At 37.7% G+C, this 12,298-nt stretch overlaps 1 protein-coding gene across 2 annotated transcripts in view; it reads right to left on the reverse strand.

The window, feature by feature from the left end:
• The window catches only part of LOC145986687 (aminopeptidase N-like), a 60,882-nt gene extending 49,303 nt beyond the window's left edge, over positions 1-11,579 (reverse strand). For both annotated transcript variants that reach the window (XM_083121000.1, XM_083120999.1), the window contains exons 1-2: positions 11,478-11,579; positions 4,707-5,066 (exon numbers count right to left, since the gene is read on the reverse strand). In XM_083121000.1, the coding sequence (XP_082977126.1) occupies positions 4,707-4,994 (288 nt within the window). In that variant the 5' untranslated portion in view covers positions 4,995-5,066; positions 11,478-11,579. The remainder of the gene's footprint in view (positions 1-4,706; positions 5,067-11,477) is intronic.
• Between the last annotated feature and the right edge of the window lie 719 nt (positions 11,580-12,298).

Here is a 12,298-nt window from a genome sequence, read left to right on the forward strand (position 1 = left end):
TTCATGTTTTTGTTAAATTTCTTCAACCTTGTCAGTTAAGCAGAGCTGTCCAAGTGAACCATCCCAAGCAAGTGATCTTCTAGCTGCAGTTGAAAAGAGGACTTCCTTAATTGTACTCTTTATCTGAGAAAAGTTTTTCAGTTTTACTGATGAGTTGTCAAAATATGCTTCACTCTGCCCCTCCCCTCCAGGAGGGAGTACGATGCACTGACTCGTGTGTCTACGTTGCCTTTGGTTCTACTGTACATTTCCCATCAGAGCTCTGGCGCCTGGACCCGCAGCCAGTATCAACCTCTGTGTGGTTATGTGTTGTTCTTACTTGTGCTGATGACTCCTTAGGTTCAGCTTTAAGCAATTTATGGAGCTTGTAAGAAAGTTTTATCGGTCTTAGTGTTGGTAGGGTGGTAGGGAGCTCACTTCCGATGAACGTTGTGAAATCAGAACAGTATATTTTATAAGGACCCCTCAAACCCGCGATGCAAGGGCTTCTCCAAAGGTTGCTTTCTATTCTCAGTCATTACGTTCTTCAAACTTTGTTCTAGCCATTGGTAATTTTCTATATTTAAATTATATGATTAAAAAAGAGTCTTGAACAATTAAGAACTTTGATATATTAAGGAGCACCTCTTCTAGATCGTGATGTGACCTCAATGAAGCTGGTATTGATCCAATATATACATACCATCACAGTTTAGTAAGAATAAATGAAATTGAATACGTCAACAGAGCATCGATTGGCTGGTTAATGTATTTATCATCGCTTGTTTGTGCAATTATATTACCTAGAGCGGAGAGGACGATGGCAGCAGCATCTATAATTTAATCTAAAATGTAATATAAATTACATGAATATATAAAAATAAAATATATAATTATTAACATAATTTATATTAATTATTATAATTAATATATATATATATATATGAAAAGAGATTTAGAAAAAAATGGTGGTGGATCTAAGAACTTGCCACTCCCACCCCCACCCCCACCCCCCTTCGAATAAAGTTCCAACGTCCCTGAATGAACCCTCTATGATGCTGTTTATTCTCTATGAGGCTCAGTCAATAAATGACGAGGCAGAGGATATTACACCAAAACTGTGGTAGTTAGAAATGGGTCGACGGACCCGAAATGGAGATGCAAGAGTGACGAAACTGATTCGCGCACGTTCTCGCACTAGATGGCGTTACGTGTCTGGCAAGGTATGCACAAAGGCTGCTAACCGAACATCGGCAGTGTCCAGTCATTCCATGTTTGAGTGCGACGCGTAATGGAAGCATCCAAAGAGGAGCAGTGGGGTGTAGTGCGCTTCTTGACAACGAAAGATGTAGGGGGTTGTGAAATCCACCGACGAATGGAAAGGATATATCCGGCGACGAAAGTTGGTGTCATCACTTTGAGCCCGAGTCGAAACGGAAATTCGTCAGTGGAAGCAGGCAGATTCCCCTCCACCAAAAAAAGTTCAAGACCCTCCACACTAGTGCCGACAAGGTCATGCTTTTGTTCTTCTTCGACCGCAAGGGACCGCTCCTCGTCGATTTCCTGGAGCATGGAGCTACGGTCAATGCCCAGCGGTATTGTGAAACATGAACGAAGCTCAGGAAGGCAATCAAATGGAAACGTCCCGGTCACCTTTCTCGTGGTGTCGTCCTATTGCACGACAACGATAAACCACACACAGCCAACGCAACAAAGGAGTGTCTGAAAAAACAAACAAGTTGGAAGTCCGGAGACACCCCTATAGTCCAGATCTGTCCCCGTGTGACTTACACATCTTCGGAGAAAAAAAAGCGTTGCGGGGACAATTTTTTCAATCGGACGATGACGATGACGTCAAGGAGTACGTGCGCAATTGGTTCTAACAGCAGCCTAAGGAGTTCTACGAGGGTACTATTTTGCGACTGTTGTCACAATGGAATAAATGCCTAAACAGTGGTGGACATTACTTCTGAGATTCGTTACGTATATGCTGTGAAATATCCTTTGCCTCGTTATTTATTGACTGAGCCTAATATACCTAAGATATGGATACTTTGCATTTGTATTTAGCATAAAATATTTGTATTCTATCTTTTTTATATATATATATATATATATATATATATATATATATATATATATATATATATATATATATATATATATATATATATATATATATATATAATGTGACGTAATGGGTGGTAAGCCTGTTCGTGGAGCAAGTCTTGACACATTTTGGCCACCTAATGTGGTTGTCAATCGTGAGATCACAGCACAGTAAATTTATTTTTTAATAGTCCATGCTCAGCTCAAAAATTTTACCCCTTTCGATTTTTTTAAAATTGATACATTAATGTCCATCCTTGAAGTTAAATATTAATAAATAAATGATGGCATATGGTATATGTATAGTCTTGTTGACAAATATAATATAGGGTTTAAAATAGTTAGCAACCACTGGATCTAATGAACTCTAGTGGCCCGATGCTAGACCAAGTCCGGTAATTGGGAAACACTATCCTAGAGCACGGAAAACTGACGCAGAAACTAAATTGATTGGCCTCAAAAATCAAAAGACAAGTATATTTTAAAAAATCTAACTTTCTCGCAGTACAAATTGTGTTTCTTCAAGTTCACTGTATGCTTCGATATGCTAATTGGGATTGGTTTAATTGTTTGATTGATTTGGTGTTTTAAGTCCACTTTATGCACAGTGAGGCTAATCGGGACTGCGCCTACAATATAATGTGGGATCCGAAGCACTATGTGCCTCCACTAATTGGGATTGGACCTACAGCTTAAAATGGGACCTGAACCACTGTGCCTCCATTACGGACCCCTTTGATTACAAGGTGACATTATTTTATGCAATCAGGGAGGCCTCTCATTCTTTTATACAGTAAAAATTGTCTATCCCGGAACATGATGGTTCCGAGCAAAATTCTCCGTCTTAACAGTTTTCTTTCTTATATAGGTTAACTTTAAATACAGTATAGAGCGCTGAAGGAAATAATGGAAAGACAGATTTACATTTCGCATTACTTATAATGCAGGGTACTAATGCATGTACGTACATGAATAAAAATGCGATACATTCATAAATTTCATCATATCATCACTCATTCCCATCTTCGCAAATTAGCCAAAAGTGGCACAAAAAACGAAGTAAAATGGACACTCACAAACCCCTGGCGTCGTAGAGCGATGTGCATAGAGGGAAAGAGAAAGATTGAAAGATGGAATGAGAGAGGTGAAGAAAGATTGAGATAAAGAAAATATGAAACAAACAAAGAGAGATAACAACAAAAATAGAAATATGACGAAAGAATAGCGGAGAAATAGACAAAGAAAGGTGGAGAAAGAGGGTAAGAGATGAGAGAAAGAAACGGAATCGTAACATCTATGAGTATTGTAGCGCATTCTTTCATATCGACAATGTTACCGATAAGCGAGTGGCAATAGAGGCGTGTTCCACTTGCAGTATTGGATTGTTTTCTTGCAAGCGATATAAATAAAGGAAAAAAATTTCCGTCTTTTTGAGAATAAAAACATCTCGTTGGTCTCTAAATGGTGTTCCCCGTCTCCACGTTAAGGAGGTTTCCGCCTTAAGCAGGTCATTTTCAGGTATAAAATAGGTCCGTTCTGGGGACTTTTTTTTTTTTTTTTTTTTTTTGTAGTTACAGGTTTCCTTCTTATAGAGGTTCCGGGATATGCAGTTCTTACTGTATTATTCAATCAAAATCCTGCTATTTTCCACTCCCAATTATAAGTTACTTTGAGATCTAAGTCTCCGTTGTAGTAGCATACCGATCTTAAGTATTAAATGGGATACATGCACAAGTAGTTTCGCACACATATTAAGAATAGTAAAGTTTTTAATTCTTATGAAAATTTTAATAGTTTAATATTAATATTTAATTCATTTTTTAAAATTACGTGTGAAAGTTCTTCTCAAGTTCATTTTATGCTCAGGTAGTCTAATCAGAATTGGCCTACAGTTTTAAGATGAAATTTGAATCTTTATGTAATATGCCTGCACTGAGGATCAAATCTGGTATCCTTTAATACAAGACAACAATGCAATTGGAAAGACACAATCAGAAACTCACATACGGTAAAAACAAGTTAACGACTACAGGGTATACAGAAAGTTATGCAAAAGAAATTTTAAATTACGTAATTTCGTACAAAAAGAGAGAGAGACATGAATCTTACATTGGCAATTAACTCTGCTGTGAGGATATTTTTCTAAAGATTAAATTAGATTACTACACGTTCATGCTGAGCATGAACGTGTAGTAAGGGGAAAATTGACTAAGGTTTAATTTTAGCACGAAGTAAAAAGAATATGGATAAAAGACAGTTGTGAAATAGCTTATAATAATTTTGGATGTGTATTGATGATCTCTGTGATTATCTACCGAATTGATAAAAATAATTATACTTACTCGGGCAAGAAGCGGTAACTTTAAAAATTCCCCTCCCCAAAGCAGTCAGCAGGGAAACGGGATTTTGTCAAAATAACCTTTTTGCGCTGTAATTGGCCACCGGGAGATACAACGGCAGGAGTGTAAAAAAAATGAACTTCAAAAGTAGGCAAAGAGCCATAAACAAGTATTGGCTACTTGAAATAGTATACGTAATGCTCCCTTCGAAAATCTTGCGCACACTACTGCACATTACTACCATAAAAATAAATAAGCTTATTGACCACATCTACTCACCTCCGGCATTTCAGCAGAGCGCACACTAATTGATTTTTTGTGGAGCTTGATATCATCCGACCATTCCTCCGTGGTCAGACCGTCTATCCATTGGTCAGCTGTGGATCCATCCAGAAGAGACTTTTCCCAATCAGTGTCCACGATTTTATAGTTGCTGACACTTCTCATTCTGTGCAGAGGTTCCGCCACCTCAACAAAGCTTTCCTGGGATTGTTTGAAATTGCAAATTGCAAGAAACAATAACGGGAACAAAACCTTGTTGGTCGACGCCATGTGCCCAGTTTTCATTTTCTTTCACCGGCGAAAGACTTCGCTGTAAAGCGCTTTTGGAGGCAATGTTCACTAACGTTGGCTGATGATCTGCAAGAACAAGAACAATACAAGGTTGGTTAGTTTAGAAACCACAAGTCACACATATTCCGAGGAAGTAACCTTGTGTAACCCCCGTCCCCCCAAAAGGCACACACCTTGTACACAAGATGAAAGATTTTAACATTCAGAATTTAGGGATGCATTGGGTTTTCTTGCCCAAAGTGTAAATTATATGTTTGCTATGGTTTGTTTTTAAGTCCTCTTTATTCACTGAAATGCTAATCGGGACTGGATTTACGGTTTAAAGTGGTATCCGAACCACTATGTGACTGTGCCTGGTATCGAACGAGGAACTCCTTGATAACAAGGCGACGATGTTAGCACTACGTAATCGGGGTGGCTATAAATCATAGAATTACCAGCGATGATTATGTGAACACTTTGATCAGTTTTAAGATGGGCCGGATCATGCGATATGAGTCAATTGCATAACTTTTCACCTCCTTTGCTAGAAATTAGCGCAATTACTGTCTATGGACCAAAATGCACTTCATGGTTTCATAACAGATGTATGTATTAAAGGAAGTCTGCACACACGTCACGAAAGCCACACAGGTGGACGAGAGGGTTGAGTGGTCGACTCACGTAATCGTTACAGAAGATCCTGTGTTCCAGTCTCGGCTTTAGCACGGGCAAATGTTGCTTCATTAGTGCCACCTATTCACCATTCATCCCCATCGACGGCATCAGCGAATAGGAACCGGAATGCGACGCTAAATATGAAAAATCCAAATTAAAAAATCTATATCTTATATTGTGTAAAGTTGTCAACTCTTGTTGTTACGTGACTGGACGGGTTGTGCCTGTCAGGCACCAAAAAAATTAATTAAATTAAAAACATACAAATTTTTGTGAATAAAATAGCTATTTGTTTGAACAAATATGTGTATTACTAATTGATGCATAATTATGGAAACATGAAAGTCATGATTTTTTAGTTCTTGAACTGTAGTGTTAATCAAAGGGATCAGGCAGAATTTCAGATACCCCTTTAAAATGTTGGCCCAATTTTATTTATCTCAGCTAAGCAAACAGTGCACGAAAAACAAACCTTTTCGCTTATGTTACCCTTACGTCCTTCAGATTTTTTTTTTAAAAAAAAAACTATTTCCAAATGAAATGAATTTTTATATAGCACCGTGATGCATGCCACCGTTGTGATCTTTCAGAATGATTGCGTCATCATCGCTTACAGTTCCGGTCAGGCAAATAGGAAGTATATTGACAATGTTCATTTGCGAACTGTTCAGAAAAAAATATGGAAGATGCTCTTGGCAACATGAAATATTTCCGGTCATATAACACGTTAGTTGTTCTTTTACATACCGAATGTTGGAATGCCATTTCCTGTATGAAAACTGATTGCACTTTCTTCAATCTGAGCGTTGATATTGTGATAAAAAAGGCATTACATTGGTCATGATAGAAAAATTAAAGTTTAAAAGGAGGGAATGCAAATATAAATAGTTAATGAACAATAGAGAGTCGTTAATTATTGTATGGACAAATAAACCGACTGAGAAGGACATCCCAGATAGGTTTACGCAGAAAACCTGACTGAGCTTGCAATCCACGTTCGGTTAAGCTTCTTGGTAAGCCTAAACTAGAATTTTGTAGCCTTTTTGCTAAATCTACTAAATATGACCAGTTCATTTTGGTGTCTATGAACAAATATCACGATTAATAATTCAAATTAGTGCTGATGAACATTAATATGTTTATTGCCTATTTAAACAATTTTTGTACATTATTTATTTATTTATTAAACACTACAGGCAAATGCCCAGTTACAGTGCTTTGAGGTTAACTGAGTTCAGTTTACATACATATTGACAAAACAAGTAATTAAAAATTGGTAAGAGAAAACAACAAAGACAAGTAGAAAATAACTACGTATGAGACGGAACAGAATAATCATTATATAACAACAATATATAATACAAGGGTGGTATATCATAAAGTATACAACATATTTGGTTACAATGCTATTATATACAGGGTTCACATAATAAGTTTGCTTTTAGGTCTAAATAGATCAATGTCAGGGGTATTATTGGAGACTATATTGTACAACGCGCACATCCTCCTCATGGGATCCATTTCAGCCATCCTGGTTCTACCGCGTGAAATTTTAAAGAGGTCATTTCTGGGTCTTAATTTTGAGCATGGAACGTAAAAGTTTATTTTTGCGAGAAGTGCGGAGGAGTCTGTTTTTCCATTGACAAGTTTCGAAAGGAATGTTAACTGGTGCATCTGTCTTCTTTTTTCAAGGGACGGGACACTCAGCATGTTGCGTAAGATGTCACCCGAAGTGAATTTTGGATAAATGCCATCTAATTTATATACTAAATACCTTAAGAATTTATTTTGGAGTTTTTCTATTTTTTCGATTTCCTTTATAAATAACGGGTCCCAAACGACTGAGGCATATTCAAGTTTTGATCTGACAAACGTATAGTAAAGTAGTAAAAAGGTTTCTTTTTTCTTAAACTGGCTACACATTCTCATCACAAATCCTAGGTTCCTGTGCGCTTCACTGAGGATGCGCGCAGTGTGTGTCTGGAAATTTAAAACTTTGTCAAATGTGACTCCAAGATCAGTTACAGTATTCTCTCTTAGGATTTCTACGTCGGAAATGTTATATGAATATTGTATGGGATGTTTGTTACGTGTGAATGACACTACTTTGCATTTCTTGAGATTGAGATTAACCTTGTTGTTCTTGCACCAATCAAGTACTTCGTTAAGTTCGTCTTGTAATTTCGTACAGTCGTGATCACTTTTAATTTGTTTGAAAATTTTGACATCGTCAGCAAAGATTAATTTTTCGGAGTTTTTTAGTGCATCTGGTAAATTGTTAATGAAAATCAAGTACAGCAGGGGGCCTAGGTTCGAACCTTGGGGGACACCGGAGCTGGCTACGTAATAGGAGGACCTTAGTCCTTGGTGCATGACATATTGTCGTCTATTCTGTAAATATGAAGCAAGTAGTTTTATAAGTTGCGGGGAGAGGCAGATGTAAGCTAGTTTCTGAATTAAAGTATCGTGGTGTACAGTGTCGAAGGCCTTTGAAAAGTCCGTGTATATTACATCGACCTGTCCTTTATCGTCAATAGTTGACGCAACGTAATTTGTTAATTCGACGAGATTAGTCACAGTTGAACGGTTTTGTACAAATCCATGCTGGTGTGGAGAAAGGATAGGTTTGACATGATAGTAAATATGATTATAAATTATTTGCTCAAAGAGTTTAGCTGGAGCTGACAGTTTCGCGATTGGTCTGTAGTTACTTATGTCTGTCTTATCTGCTGCTTTGGGGATTGGACAAATCTCCGTCGTTTTCCAACTTGCGGGGAATTTTTCTGTTTTCAAGATTAAATTAAAGAGGGTGTGGAGAGGGAACTTGAGCGCCTCTGAGCAACCTTTAAAAACGTAGGGGGGGATTAGGTCCGGTCCAGCTGCTCTTTTTGGTTTGAGTTTCTTGATGGCTTTTTCGATTTCTTTTAGGGAGATTTCTGTAATGCTTAAGAGACTAAGTTGGGATTTCGGGAGCGCGTTCGTACGTGTGGTTTCGTAAGAGGACGGTTCCGCGGAAAAGACAGATTCGAAATATGTAGCATAAACATTCTGGATGTTATTGTTATCGATAGGTTCACCATTGAGTTTGGTTGGTTGGGCTGGTGGATTCTTCCTTTGATTCTTAACTAAAGACCAAAATAGAATTGGGTCGCTAGTCAGATTAGCTTCGCAGCTGTTAAGGTAGTTTTGGTAAGCTTTGTTTATTTCCGCTTTTAATTTCGTTCTTAGGGCTTTAAAGTTAGCTTCATGATACCCTACATTCCCTTGTTTTTGTTTCCATTTTTTATGGTGGTGCGACTTGATCTTTATACCTTTTATAATATCTAGCGTGAACCAACATGGGTACTGATTAGAATAAGTTGAGCTGGAGAATGGGACGCATTCATCAAATATACACTTAATTATTTCATAAAATTTGTCCACTGCAAGATCGATATCGTTGTATTTATGTAATTGTTCCCAGTTAGCTGATTTAAATTTCTGAAACATACTGACGAAATCAGCTTTCTTAAAATTGTATCGCTTAATACTCGACTTTGAAGTTTTACGCTTAGGTTTGGGGCGTGGTACATTTATTCCTAGGGGAGGGTGGTGAGTATCTTCCGGCACCAGTGCATCCTGCCGGAGTATCGTTACGTTATCTATATTTGTTAGGACTAAATCTAAGGTTTTACCGTTGGCATTTTGTATAGTATTTAAGTTTTTGAGATCATTAAAATCAATAAAGTACTTCAATTCACGACAGTGGGAACCTAACGTGAGGAGGTCGTTAGTAGGATGAGTTATGTCAGGGATGTTAAAGTCACCAGCGATGAGCAATGGGGCCCCTAGAGGACAATGTGCGGTTATGTGGGAGAACAAAGTTTCATATACCGGTAGGGGTGATGACGGCTGGATGTATATTACAGAAATATAGATGGCATGTGCATGTTCCGGTTTTAATTTTATAATTACACAGTCTATGGTTTGTTCAGTTAACGGTAAATCCACCAGTTCAGGGCAATGTTCTTTCTTTACACCAATAAGAACACCACCTCCTAGGGTTTTCCCGTTTTCTCGTGGGTTGCGGTCCGATCTAAAAACACTGTATTGTTCTGAAAATATTTCCGAGTTGGATATTGAAGTGTTGAGCCAAGTTTCAGCGCACAAGACCACGTCGTAGTTATTCGCCAAAATGCTGAGAAGAAACTGATTCGTTTTCGTGCGTATACCTCTTAGGTTTTGATAAATAATGCTCATGGGGACTCGAATTGTTTGATTCTCGTGAACGGTTTTGACTGAATGTACATTCTCTGGCGAGTTATCAGAAACGGAGTGTGCACTAGTTGCGTTTGTACTCGTTCCGCTAGGTTCGAGATTGTCAGCTGTTTTCACTAATACACCAGTGGGTCCTGAGGGGATGTCCTTCTTACCTGTCAGGTTGCGATGGGCGTGGCTACGTCGACATCTTCAGAGAGGCCGGAGGCCATTTCCGCGGGACCACTTGCTTCGCCGATCGTACTGCATTCCTGAACTTTTTTGTAAATAAAACCTTAAAAAGCTGACCAAGGCAAACTTTAATTGTATAAAGAATATACATAAGAAAGTAACGTTTCCACCCTCTAACAGGGTCTTCTTCAGACGAATATGCACAATAAGATTTTACGTTACGTTTTTATATATATTTTTATACTATAAAAGTTTGCCTTTTGAACATGGAAACAAGACTTAACAGTAATACGATTTGTCTGAAGAATTCCCATGTATGTAGCTCTGCCCTTTCGAACGAATGTTTACGTTTTTGATTCCATGTGGAATGTCAGCGTTACCGTCATGAGAAAATTTAGAAGGTACTTGAATGCAATGGTGGCACGGAGTACACTGTGAAAATGTCAGAAAAAGAGCAAAATTTGGTATTTTTGGAGTAGTTTTCGTTATTTAGCGTTGCTATTCTGTCTGAATTTGCTAATGCGAAGATGAGATGACATTGATGAAAACAACATCCGAAAATACATACTTCCCGGAATTCGAAATCAGAAACCTCAGTTGCTGCATCAGCAATGAACTTGATGCGCTGACCACGCCTAAACTGGCCCTTGGTTCTCGAAAGGCCTGTAAAACTGAATATAGTTTTCCTCTCTTTTTGCAGGTTGTCTTAGGCCACATTTTTCTTTTCTAGATACATCTTCTAAGTACTATTTCATGTAGTCAAATGTTCGTAATGTATCAGAAAAACTATGAACAGAAATACTTAAATTGTGATCGTATTACAACATAAATTATGGATATTTTCTCGTCTGTTCATAGGAGCCAGTAATCAACATCGAATGTCCCTTGCGACATGTCAGATACTAAAACATTACATATTTCATTATATAAAAAAGAACGTCTTTAAAAAAGGATCAGTTATACAATGGATCTTGTCAATGTTACATTGTTGGAATGTAGCAAATTAACTGTGAAGCAAGCAGTCTGTTTTATTATTATTTAAGATGAATAAAGATGATATTAAAACTTCACAACAAAAAAAACATATGTTTTTATGTTAAGTTAAATTGTTCATTGAGGTTAAAATATTTAGTTGTAAATAATAATAATATGTGTGCGTGTGTTAGCCCCTCTTGAGCTTGATTTCTTCAACATTAAGCCCGTAACGCTGGTCAAACAGAAGCTAAACATAATTATAAAATAAAGATTAATCGTAGTCAAAAAGGACTTACAGAAGCTAAGTGCTCATTGTAAAATAGCAAGGTCTGAAGCATACTGAACATGCATTCAGGATTCATAAGTTTCCGCATTGAGGATTTAGACCTGATCAAGAAAAACTCGTGTTCAATTTACCTGTATCTTCCGTCGACTCTCTCTCTCTCTTTGTAATCAATGTTGATAGTCTGAACCAGATCAACCAGACTGCAGGATTGCCTAGTAGCAAAAGGCCTTTTATAATCCTATCCTTAGCTTTTCCTATCGTTCTTAAACACCCCTCCCCCTTTCCAATCTCATCATCATCTCATTGTGATAGATCCTCACAAGGGTCGTCAATAATATTGAATGCCAACATTTTTTTTTTACCAGGTAACTTTTATAGTATTCATATCCCCTACCGCTGTTGATAATGAACTTTATTTTCTTATTATTATTATTATTTCTGTTTGTGCGTCACCGTGGAATGACCAAGGATATATCGTAAAGCAAACAGGAAGTTAGAATGGTATGTTTTCCCCTGTTGCAGATTTTATCTTAGTCACGACAGCTGATGAATAGAAGCTCCATCTATTTCGCTGCACTTTTTGACTCTCTCTGCACTCGTGCGTGTAGTTGGTTTCACGGTGCAACGTGGACTCACCTACAACCTACTTCGTTGAATTGGTGTCAGGCAGTGGCGGCTCGTGGCCTGCCTCTATTGGTGTGCATTTTATTCACGCGTCCAGAAGTGTTGTAACTACCCCTGTCAAATACTCACACCCGTTATTGAGCACATATTGATGCTTAATATATTGGCAACCCAAGTTTTGATAAACTTTCACTGAAAACGAGGATATGATAGAGTTATATTTCATGATTTTTTAAAACGGATTTTTTACAAATTTCATATATATTTCGGAAATTATCCAGCCAATCACGAGAAGAGCAATGTTTTTGTGCAATATGTAATTCAACAT

The sequence above is a fragment of the Lepisma saccharinum genome, chromosome 4 (assembly GCF_977018435.1).
Source record: "Lepisma saccharinum chromosome 4, izLepSacc3.1, whole genome shotgun sequence".
Taxonomy (NCBI): Eukaryota; Metazoa; Arthropoda; class Insecta; order Zygentoma; family Lepismatidae; genus Lepisma; species Lepisma saccharinum.